General features: G+C 43.3%; 1 protein-coding gene across 5 annotated transcripts in view; it reads left to right on the top strand.

Annotated features, from left to right (window-relative positions):
* The first annotated feature begins 698 nt into the window (after positions 1-698).
* LOC121291807 (sestrin-1-like) overlaps positions 699-12,681 on the top strand; it is a 62,025-nt gene continuing 50,042 nt past the window's right edge. The window contains exons 1-2 of one of the 5 annotated variants that reach the window (XM_041213380.1): positions 699-822; positions 920-1,329. In XM_041213380.1, coding sequence (XP_041069314.1) covers positions 1,018-1,329 — 312 coding nt within the window. In that variant the 5' untranslated portion in view covers positions 699-822; positions 920-1,017. Of the gene's footprint in view, positions 1,330-12,681 lie in introns of all 5 variants that reach the window. The other 4 variants (XM_041213381.1, XM_041213383.1, XM_041213379.1 and 1 more) reach the window with 4 other exon arrangements.

Consider the following 12,681-nt stretch of genomic DNA (forward strand, 5'->3'; position numbering starts at 1 on the left):
AGTCACTGGCCAGGCCATCATTTGTTGCGCACCCTTAATTGCCCTTGAACAGAGTGGTTTGCCAGGCCATTTCAGAGGCAATTAAGAGTCAACCACATGTAGACCAGACTGGGTAAGGATGACAGATTTCCTTCCCTCAAAGTCATTGCTGCCTAAAGTACATGACTGAACCAGATTATCATAAAAGCTATCAATGACTGTTTCATGGTCACCCTTACCAGGACTGGCTTTCAATTCCAGGTTTTCTCAATTGAACTGAAATTTCTCTCTTGGCAGTGCATGGCATTTGAACCCATGTTCCTTCCTGGAGCATTGGCCTGGAAGTCCAATTATATTACCACAATGCCACCACCAATTACAGGCTACATTTATAATACTCATTTCATGTCTGTGTTTCTTTAGTTGTAGGTCATTAAATGTGTCTAATATATCCTGTACAAACTCCTGTCTTGATTGAGGAGCTGAGACTTATCTCAGCACCTTTAATCCGATCAGCCCAGCTTCAGCTCTCTGATTGGCCAACAGGGGCCGTGGACCTAGCCCTTCAGGTGGTGCCGCGCGGTGCCCGCCGGGAGCTGTAGTTCGCCCAGCCGCATTGCGCGGCCGCGTGAGACCGACCTGAACTACAACTCCCGGAGCGCACCGCGCCGGACCAGGCATGCGTAGAGGCACTCCCTCTGTCCAAGTTTATTAGACTTCAAAAAGTTGCATCAGCTGCAGGAAATCAATCTGCTGGACGTAATTTTTTTTTTGGTTTAAAAAAAAAGTGTTTTGGTTTTAATGGAGTTGGGTTATTGCAACATTGGGACCCAAATTAGCCAAGTGTGTGTTGGGATAATTGCACTTATAAAGTTACTGCGGGGAAAATGAGTTTTTAAAGTGAGGTGCAACTTTTAATAAGTTTTCTCGTTTATTCCAGAGTTTCCCAGATGAAATTAAGAATGTAAATGGGCAACTCCTACCCCTTAAATTCCGGAGCCCGGGTACCTGCAGCATCTTTGACAGCTCCTTTCAGTGATGTATCTGCGGGGAAGGGATTCGGGCTCCGCTCCAGTTTTTGAGCTGACTGAGGACAGTGACGTTCGGCAATGGGACCACCTGATCTACAGACGGGAGGAGGCTTGCAGGACGACGGGGATGGACAGCATAGCCAGCACGGTGCAGTGCTTCCTTGATGACAATTGTCCGGACGCCCCTGGCCAGGAGGGTGACTTAATACAGCCACCAGCCCCACTCCCCAAGCTCTTGCTGCTTCTCCTGCGACTCTCTCAAAATTCTCCCTTTGCTAATGTCCGGGAGAAGAGCAAACACATTCTGCAAACTGTGCTGGTGAGTATGTGGCTGGAAACTACTAACGCTTTTTTTAGCAGCTGTAAAAACGGGATTCTCCCAATACATTGTTTGCCAAGTCTCCTGAGTCTTATGTTGCCAAAAGTCACGTCGAGGAAGGTTTATACAATATATAACACACATAAATAATATAGCTTATAATGTAAGTTACTTGAGCTGCTGCAATGGTAATTTTCTATCTCTTTAGAGATAAAAGGTTATCTCCTTTTACAGACTAAAGGGTCACGCCCACTTCTGTTTACCAGAATGCTTTCAAAGTGACTTGCGCCCTCGTTTACCATTAATATTGGGAATTTATCAGGGTTTGATATATTAAACATCTGGACGGAAAGTTATTATTTCCATGTGTAACTGAGGAAAAAACCCTAGGTTGAATTGCAATGTAATGTGGCGGATCAAGGCAGTTAGGAGGGTGGATTTGCCTGAAGCTAGTTGCTCTTTCTTCAGGTTATTTCTCTCTCCCCTCCAACTTGTTCCATGAAGTCACCATTTGGGATAGACAGTGAAGGAACTCTGGTGCATTGACCCCCTTTGGAAATTAAAACGTGTTTGCAAAAAGGCTAGTGGAGAGGAAACTAGAAACTAATTCCACTTGTGGCACCAAAAGGGAACTGTTGGCCAGAAATACAGTTCATCTATTCACACTCTGGTGTAACAGTCTACCAGCTCAGGTTTGTGTCCTTTAGTGTTCTTGGAGCTATTTTTCCTATTAAAGGAAAGCATTATGAATTGCATTTCTTTGTAGTCCTTTTTTTTTTAAAAAGGAAACCCTTGGTTTACACCACCAACACAACTAATACTTTTAATGTAAATGGAATATCCTAAGGTGCTTACAGGAGCACTCTAAAGCAAAATTAGATACCAAGCCATGTAAGAAGGTGTTAGAGCAGATGGCCAAAAGCTTGTTGAAAGAAGTAGGTTTTAAAGATTCTCAGAGCTTTCCTGAAGGAATTCCAGAACTTGAGGCCTTGGCAGCTGAAGGCAAGACCACCAGTGATGAAGTGATGGCAATTGGGGGTGCTCAGAGGCCTGAATTAGAGGACCTTCCTGAGGGTTGTGGGGTGGAGAGGTGAGGCCATGTTGGGATTTGAAAACAAGGATGAGAATTTTTCTAAAATAGATTCGGTTCTTGAACTGGAGCCAGTATAGGTCAGTGAGTACTGAGGTGAAGGGTTAACTGGACTTGGTGTGAGTAAGGACCTGGGCAACAAAGATTTTGGATGACTTCAAGCTTACACAAGGTAGAATATGTGGGAGGCCAGCCAGGAGTGCATTGGAATAGTCAAGTCTGGGGAGAACAAAGGAATGAACAAGGGTTTCACTAAATGATTTGAGGCAGGGGTAGAGGCACCTTGTTATCTTTTATGTAAAGGTGTTGACTAAGGGTAGCTGGCAACAGGTTATCTTCCTGTTATGGTTTCAAATTCAGCTTCAGAGTTATTAATATGGATTGCTGATGCCCACCATGCTCATTGGGGTGGAACAACTTCATATTCCAATTGGGACAGCAACATCTCAAAGCTGTGCTCCTGGGGTTAGTCAGGTGATCTGACCCATTCTAATAAGGGTTTGACTGAAAGATAAAACTAAATATACATATCTTTTATAACCGAGTTTTTACTTGCAACTTGGCCAGAATGAATGGATTTTATTTGGATCATCGCATTTTTAAAATGTCTTTTGCAGCCTATTCTAGGCTTTATCATGTATTTGGTAATCTATTATCCTGCCTTGACCCAGATGGCTGGGTATTGTAGCAATGGCATTGATCTTTGTCAGTACTTTATCTTTGTGTTCATTCCATCAATTGGGGAGGCTACCAATGGTAGCCTGTGATGCCAATCAGTGGCATACCATGACATTCTGCTGTTTCTTAAAAATGTATCTCTTATCATGTTGCTTTATTCAATTTTTCTCCCTTTCTCTCCTGGTTCTGTGGAAATCATGTTCAAAAGTTGATAACAGCATTTTATCTTTCATGTGGGTGTAATTAAGTTTTGACAGTGTCAACAACAACACATCTTGCTCAGTTCCATTTTATCTTCAGTCAAACTAATGTCACTAACTACCAATGGAAATTACCTCCACTAAGCAACATTTCCTGCAATGCCTATCACTAGAGGAACCCTGTACTGTGGCAGATCTTACTAATTCAACAAGGTACAAAAATGTGTCTAGTCCTGGCTGGGCCATGTATAGACTCTGGACACAATAAGACCATCTCCACTCCTCCCATCTGCCAACATAGCACAGGAGGGTTGAGGCCAATCATTGTTGTTCCAGCTGGGATTGGATGGTTAGGAAAGGAAGATTGATATCAGTATTTGTATCTTACTGTGGTCAAGCAGATATGAGCTGATTGAACTAATAGCCTCCAGAAGTATGGTAGGAGGCAGGATGTAAACATTAAGTTGCAGGGTTTTCAATGCTGGCTTACCTCCTGCCTGAAAGTATCCTACAGCAATAGAGCTAGTCAAAGCAAACTATTTTCTTTTTGGTTCGGGTTGGATTTAGAGAAACTGTTTAGAATTTTGTAACTGAGAATCATGTCTTAGTTGACATTGTAATTAAACTTGGTGATCTAAGTTGATATGATCAAAGTGCCTTAGAAACCAACTAATTCTGTTACTGTGGTTCCCAGGAAATGAATTGACTTGGTCTTGGTACCCATATTAGGTAAGCATGAAAATAATTGCTGATATAGTGAAGGTGATTAGTCAATCAGGCATGGAGCCACTTCCTCATTCAACAGTGGTTGATTGGTATTGTAAACACTGCTTGATGAAGAGAACTATTTCCAGGGTATCAAGTTCATAGTTGTTGCTGTGAGATTGAAGGTGTATTGTTTCACCAGCCTTCAGAGCAGAAGGGGAAATCTTCAATTTGAGCTGGACTCAGTTTGTAGCAGTTGGTTAGTTGTCCTAGTGGCTGCCTTGGGTCAGAAGGTCATGGGTTAAAAGCTCACTTTAGGACCTGAGCACACAATCCAGGATGAGGTTTCAGTACTGAAGCCATGTTGCACCATCTGAAATGCCATCAGTTAAGATGTGACGTGAAACCAAGGCTCTATGTGCACCCTTATGGAATTGAAAGATCCTGAGGTACTAATCAAAGGAGGATGGTGGAATTATCTCAATGTTCTGGAAAATATTTATCCCTCAGCCAATATCATTAAAAGGTAATCTGGTCATCTTACTGCTGTTTACAGGACCTTGCTGTATGAAAATTGGCTGCCATAATTTTGTTGCAACTGACCATACTAAGTGCTCAATTAGCTGTGAAGGGCTTTCAGGTACACTAGGATCATGAACTGCTAAATAAATACATAATGTGTTTTATCCTGGCTCTTTACCAACTGATCATAATTACAGTAAATTGGCCTCCATAGTCTTGGCTTGGAAGAGAAATATCAATCTAGGTTCTGGTTCTCTCATCTCCAGTATCTAAGGTGGAATGTCCAATGGAAAATACTTGCACTTCTGTAGCATCTTTCACAAGCTCCAGACACCCCAATGTGCTTTCTAGCCACTGAAGTACTTTTGAAGTAGTCATTGTTGTAATGTAGGAAGAGTAAGTGTGGACATTGAGTGAGGAGAATCAAGCTCAGCTGTCAACACTGGACAATGATAACCATTTGGATGAGGTAGCAGTAGCTGATTGTCACCATGGAACAGTAACTCTGGATGGATCAGTGCCTTTTTGTTAGAAAAATAATCTGTACATACAGTTAAATAAGAAATAAGAATTATTCAGTCGCTAGTCAGTCATTGAAACAAATCAAACAAATGCCAGAGTTATCACAGGTATAATTAGCCCATACTTGTATCTAACCTCTTTCCTTTCAACCCCTACACATGCCCTAACTGGGATGGTCTGAGGGCTCTCCACTTCCTCAGAGGCCCAAACAATCTCCATCTACCACTGCTGTCCTGTCTGGCTGAACTTGTTCTCTCACTGAACAATTTCTCCTTAAACTCCTTTCCTCCAAATAAAAGGTGTGGCTATGGGTACCCACATGGGCCCCAGTTATGCCTGTCTCTTTATGGGGAATGTGGAACATTGCTTGTTCCAGTCCTACTCAGGCCCCCTCCCACAACTTTCTCTCGTACATCGATGACTGCTTCATGCTTTCATCTGGTGAAATTTATTAATTTGCTTCCAATTTCCACCCCTCCATTTTCACATGGTCCATCTCTGACACTTCTTTCTTGACCTCTGTCTCAATTTCTGGTGATAGACCATCCACCAATATTCATTACAAACTTACTGACTCCCACAGCTACCTCAACTACAGCTCCTCATACCCTACTTCCTGTAAGGACTCTATCCCATTCTCTGTTCCTTCACCTCTGTCACATCTGTTCTGAAGATGCCACTTTTCAAAACAGTTCCTCTGACAAGCTTCCAACCTGATAGTCACCCAACCTCTGACAGCCTGCTTCTACCTCTTACCCAAAATCCACAAACAGAACTGTCCTGGTAGACTGATCATGTCAGCCTGCTCTTGCCCCACAGAACTCATTTCTCATTATCTTGACTCCCTTCTCTCCCCTTGTCTAGTCCCTTCCCACCTACATCTGTGATTCCTCTGACACCTTATGTCACATCAACAATTTCCAGTTCCCTGGCCCCAACCGTGTCCAATCCCTCTACACCTCCATCCCCCCCACCAGGATGGTCTGAGGGCCCTTAGCTTCTTCCTGTAACAGAGGCCTGAACAATCCCCATCAACCACTACTCTCCTGTCTGGCTGAACTTGTTCTCACACTGAACAATTTCTCCTTCAACTCCTCTTCCTCCAAATAAAAGGTGTGGCTATGGGTACCTGCATGGGCCCCAGCTATGCCTGTCTCTTTATGGGGTATGTGGAACATTCCTTGTTCCAGTCCTACTCCGGCCCCCTTCCACAATTCTTTCTCCGGTACATCGATGATTACTTCGGTGCTGCTTCATGCTCTCGTCGGGACTTGGAAAAATTTATTAATTTTGCTTCCAATCTCCACCCTGCCAAATTTTCACATGGTCCATCTGACACTTCCCTTCCTTAACCTTTGTCTCAATTTCTGGTGATACTGTCCACCAATATCCATTACAAGCCCACCGACTCCCACAGCTACCTTGACTACAGCTCCTCACACCCTGCTTCCTGTAAGGACTCCATCCCATTCTCAGTTCCTTTGCCTCTGTCGCATCTGTTCCGATGATGCTACCTTCAAAAACAGTTCCTCTGACATGTCATCGTCGTCCTCCTTCCTTAAATGAGGTTTTCCACCCATGGTCATTGACAGGGCCCTCAACTGTGTCCAGCCCATCTCCTGCACATCCACCCTCATGCCTTCTCCCACCCAGAAACAGGCTCCCCCTTGTCCTCACTTATCACCCCACCAGCCTCTGCATTCAAAGGATCATCCTCCACCATTTCTACCAACTCCATGATGCCACCACTAAACACATCTTGCCTTCACCACAAACACCCCCCTTGTCAGCATTCTGTAGGGATTGTTCCCTCTGGGACACCCTGGTCTACTCCTCCATCACCCCCTACTCAACCCCCACCTATGGCACCTCCCCATGCCCACACAAAAGATGGAACACCTGCCCCTTCACTTCCTCTCTCCTCACTGTCCAAGGCCCCAAACACTCCTTTCAAGTGAAGCAGCATTTCCCCCAACTTAGTCTACTGTATTTGTTGCTCCCAGTGCAGTCTCTATGTTGGAGAGACCAAATGTAAACTGGGTGACACTTTGCAGAACACCTGTGGTCTGTCTGCAAGAATGACCCAAACCTCCCTGTCACTTGCCATTTTAACACTCCACCCTGCTCTCTTGCCCACATGTCTGTCCTTGGCTTGCTGCATTGTTCCAGTGAAGCCCAACGCAAACTGGAGGAACAGCACCTCATCTTCTGACTAGGCAATTTACAGCCTTCTGGACTGAATACTGGACTGAATATTGAATTCAACTTTAGGTTTTGAACTCCCTCCTCTGTTCCCACCCCTTTGTTTCTTCCCCCTTCCTTTTGTTTTTTCTAATAATTTATATAGATTTTTCTTTTCCCACCTATTTCCATTATTTAAATATCTTAATCTTTTATGCTGTCCCCACCCCCACTAGAACTATACCTTGAGTGCCCTACCATCCATTCTTAATTAGCACATTCATTTAGTTAATATCACCAACTTCAACATCTGTTCTTTTGTTCTGTTGTCTGTGACATCTTTTGATTATCTGCTCCTATCACTGCTGGTTTGTCCCTACAACAACACCACCCCCACCACTTCTCTCCCCCAATCAACCCCCCACATACCTTAAACCAGCTGATATTTCACCCTTCTCCTTGGATTCACCTAGTTCTGTTGAAGGGTCATGAGGACTCGAAACATCAACTCTTTTCTTCTCTGCTGATGCTGCCAGACCTGAGTTTTTCCAGGTAATTCTGTTTTTGTTTTGTTCCTGACAAGTCATCTTCATCCTTTTTAACTGAGGTTTTCCACCCAGTGGTTGACAGGACCCTCAACCATGTCCAGCCCATCTCCCACATATCCACCCTCACCTTCCTCTCCCTCCCAGAACCATGATAGGGTCCCCCTTGTCCTCACTTATCACCCCACCAGCCTCTATTCAAAAGATTATCCTCTGCCATTTCCACCAACTCCAGCATGATGCCACCATCAAACACATCTTCCCTTCACCTCCCAGCAGCTTTCTGCATGGATTGTTCCCTCCAGGACACCCTGGTCCACTTCACCATCACCCCCTCCCTCCCATGGCACTTTCCCAAGCAACCACAGAAGGTGCAACACCTGCCCCTTTACTTCTGCCCCTCCCCCCCACCTCACTGTCCAATGGGCCCAAACACTCCTTTCAAGTGAAGCAGCATTTCACTTGCACTTCCTTCAATTTAGTCTACTGCATTCACTGCTCCCAATGCAGTGGTCTCAACATTGGAAAGACCAAATGCAGACTGGGTGATCACTTTGCAGGATGCCTTCAGTCTGTCTGCAAGCATTACCTAGACCTCCCTGTCGCTTGCCATTTCAACACCACCCTGCTCTCATGTCCACATGTCTGTCCTTGCTGCATTGTTCCAGTGAAGCTCAATGCAAACTGGAGGAACAGCATCTCATCTTCTGGCTAGGCACTTTACAGCCTTCCAGACTGAATATTGAATTCAACAATTTTAGATAATGAACTCTCCAATAATTTTACAAATATATATTTTCCCACCTATTAAATTTTGTGCTCATTTCATTTCCACCTTTTAGCCCATTTTGATCCCTTCCCCACCCCCACTAGACCATCTGCCACTAGCTTGTCCTACTTGCCACCCTTAATGTCCCCATTAGCCCATCCTTTAGATAATATCACCACTGTCAATACCCTTTTGTCTATGACATCTTTGGCAGTCTCTTCTTTGCCTCCACCTATCACTGGACCTCAGGCTTTACCTGTCCCACCCCCCCTCTACCAGCTTATATTTCATCTCATTTCTATATTTTAGTTATTGTGTCTGTATGGCCCTTCATCATGTCAACTCTATCCCTCCCCACAGATGCTGTCTGACCTGAGTTTTTCTAGGTACCTTTTTGCCATAATTCTTTTCCTGTGCTGTCTCCTGCTGGGTTACAATTGCTTGTGTATTTTCCAGTTCTGATTCTAAGTAGTCAAATCTTAGATCGTGATGGTGGAAGAAATTGTATTGCTGTGATTGCAGGACATACTCCTATCTATTTAGGGAAAGTGGCAACTTGGGTAAGAATCTAGGGTGATTTTCTTCTCCTTCCTCAGACAGTTGTGCCACCACAACAATGGAAATGACCTTCTTGTCTTGGTAGCTGCATGCCTAACAAGGTGATAAACTTACTGAAGCCATCAGTGAATTGCATTTCTTTTTTTTTTTACAGGCACAATTGAACAAAGTATTCTAACGGTAAAGAATTGGAACAAGCTGAGACTTGCTTTTGGAGTGAGGAGGAGATCTGTTGGTGACTCTGATTTCCCAGGCAGTTAACTGCAATTAATGAGCCAGATTGTGGTCAGCAGCAAACCAACAGCACCAGCTGTCCGTTGCATTTGCCCAGAGACTTTGAGCTTTTGCTAAAGACATTCATGTCAGTTTTCTATCCAGGAAGCAAAGCACCCTCTACAGGGTTTCTGGGACCTGTGAACAGTACACACAGTATCTGAACCAGCAAGTTAATTAATGCCAAATTATGTGCAGAGTAAAAGATTTTAAAATTACATTTTATCTCCAATAAGAATTAAAATCTGAAGGGATGAGATTGTTTAACAGCAAGACTTATACTGGTAAAAATGTACTTTTACTGAAATGGACTCTTTCACTGAACTCAGTGTATAGAATCAGGTCAGTAAAGCAATTTCAAGTTTTTCTTCAAATTTTTCACAGGGTTTTGGGGTTGCTAGGCTGGCATTTATTGCCTGTTCATCTTCACCCTTGAGAAGGTGGTGGTGAGCCACTTTTTTTGAACCACTGCAGTCCATGTGTTGTAGAATATCCCCAGTGCTATTAGGAAAGGAGTTTCAGGACTTTGAGCCAGCCATAGTGAAGGAACAGCAATGTAGTTCCAAGTCAGGATGGTGTGAGACTTGGAGGAGAACTTGCATGTGGTGATGTTCCCATGCATCTGCCTTTGTTCTGCTAGGTGGTAGAGGTTGTGTATTTGGAAGGAGCTGAAGTTGTATTTGATACCATAGCAGAAAGATTATCTGTTGGCAGGATAACATTCCTGTGCAGCTTCTGGTGAAGCAGGCTATCTTGGACAGCAACTTTCCTGATTTCCATGTTTAACTGCATATCTGGTCACTAGAAAGTTACAATCTGATTTTTGCATTAATAATGGTGAGCACTGTTGGCTTCTGGATTTTTTTCTATTACAAAATCTGGCCCTATTGGCTGGCTTCAAGCATGTGCAAGACCCATAAATTGAGCCTTGCTAGGGTGGATGAATTATTTTCTCCCAATTCAAATAAATCCAGGACTCAATGGCTGCAATATTCTATTTATCTTAGATTTGACCTTAAATGTTCTTACAGATAGTTTTGGGGGAATGAATTGTTTTCATGTCAAGGGTGACCCATGTGTAACTCATGTGGATGGTGCTGAGGAATCTGGTTTCTCATTAGGTGACAGTTTGTCTTGTGACATTTCAGGAGTATTGTGTGCAATGGTTTGTTTTCCACACATTGGTCAGGTTAAGTATTTAGCTTTATGAATAAAACAACTGATTGGAATAGATTGTTTATTTTGGTAGCATTGCCTGGTACTGGTATTTGTATTTATCAGAAATAAGTACCAGATTGTGTTTGAGATGAGAGCTGTCATTTCTATCAATTATGCATCTTGCTGAATTGGAATGCTAGTTTTACTAAACGTTAATGCTGTGTTGTAAACATTTGGAAACTTTTTGTTTGTCAGGATCATCAGCATCTCCACTGGGGTAAGTCAAACTCTACATTGTGTGCACTACACATGTAATCAATACCTGAGAACTTGAACTATACAAAGGCAAGTCTTTCTAGTGTAGAATCAGTTGTGACCTCTGGATCTACTAAGGTGTTTTACAGCCAGTCTGTCTTTGAAGTGTTCTGATCAAAGGTCATCAACCTGAAATGTTAACTGTTTCTCTCCAGAGATGCTGCCTGGCCTGTGTATTTCTGGCATTTTCTGTTTTTTATTTAGGACTCCTAGCATCTGCAATATTTTGCTTTAGCTTTGAAATATAGTTGCTACTGTAATGGATTTAAGATGTAGTACACCACTCTAATGAAGACTTGACAGATAATGCACCATCAGTCATACAGACGAGGAGTTTCCCTGTTTTTGATTTTTTTCTTTAAAAATTCATTCTTGGGATGTGAGCATCATTAGTAAGGCCAATATTTATTGCCCATCCCAAGTTGCCTTTGAGAAGCTACTTGAACTGCTGCAGCTCATGAGGTGTAGATATAGCCACAGTGCTGTTAAGGAGGGAACAAGTCCTGACCTTGTGTGTGCCTGTTAATATTTGGATATAGGAGGAATGAATGGCCAGGGGTCCCACTCTTAACTTCAATTAATCCCTACCAGTGAAACAACACAATAGTTGGCTAACAGTTGTCAATGGGAGGGCAGAATAGAGTACAGCTCCTTCCACTCAACCCTTAAAAGATAAAAAGCAGTAATAACACTATTACACACCAGATTACTTTAGCTGTTTTTTCTATTGCTACAGAAGAGGCTGTGTTCATTTCCCAAATGCTCATAGAATCATGGAATGGTTACACACAGGAGGCCATTTGGCCTGTCATGTCTGTGCTGGCTCTCTGCAAGAACAACTCAGTTAGTGCCATTCCCCTGCCTTTTCCATGAAGCCCAGCAAATTTCTTACATAATGATCCATATTTAGCACTTAAATGAACAACTCTTAGGAGCTTCATGTGTTTTTTACAACATTGTGGGAGAAATTATAAACATTTCCACTGGTGCCACCACAGGAGCAGAAATTAGGCCATTCAGCCCATCAAGTCTGCTCCACCATTCAATCATGGCTGATAAGTTTCTCAACCCCATTCTCCTGCCTTCTCCCTGTAACCTTTGATCCCCTTACCAATCAAGAACCTATCTATCTGTCTTAAATACACAATGATCTGGCCTCCAGCCTTCTGTGGCAATGAATTCCATAGATTCACCACTCTCTGGCTAAAGTTTCTCCTCATCTGTTCTAAAAGGTCTTCCCTTTACTCTGAGGCTGTGCCCTCAGGTCCTAGCCTCTCCTATTAATGGAAACGTCTTCCCCACGTCCACACTACCCAGGCCTTTCAGTATTCTGTAAGTTTCAATTAGATCCCCCTCATCCTTCTAAACTCCATTGAGTATAGACCCGGAGTCCTCCAAACATTCCTCATATGTTAAGCCTTTCATTCTTGGGATCATTCTCATGAACCTCCTCTGGACCCTCTCCAGGGCCAGCACATCCTTCCTGAGATACGGGGCCCAAAATTGCTCTCAATATTCTAAATGTGGTCTGACCAGAGCCTTATAAAGCCTCAGCAGCACATCCCTGCTTTTATATTCTAGTCCTCTCGAAATAAATGCCAACATTGCATTTGCCTTCCTAACTACTGACTCAACCTGCAAGTTAACCTTAAGAGAATCCTGGACTAGGACTCCCAAGTCCCTTTGCATTCCAGATTTCTGAATTCTCTCCCCATTTAGAAAATAGTCTATGCCTCCTACCAAAGTGCATGACCTCACACTTGCCCACATTGTATTCCATCTGCCACTTTGCCCATTCTCCTAACATGTCCAAATCCTTCTGCAGTCTCCCTGCCT

This window comes from Carcharodon carcharias, chromosome 19, assembly GCF_017639515.1.
Source record: "Carcharodon carcharias isolate sCarCar2 chromosome 19, sCarCar2.pri, whole genome shotgun sequence".
Classification (NCBI taxonomy): Eukaryota; Metazoa; Chordata; class Chondrichthyes; order Lamniformes; family Lamnidae; genus Carcharodon; species Carcharodon carcharias.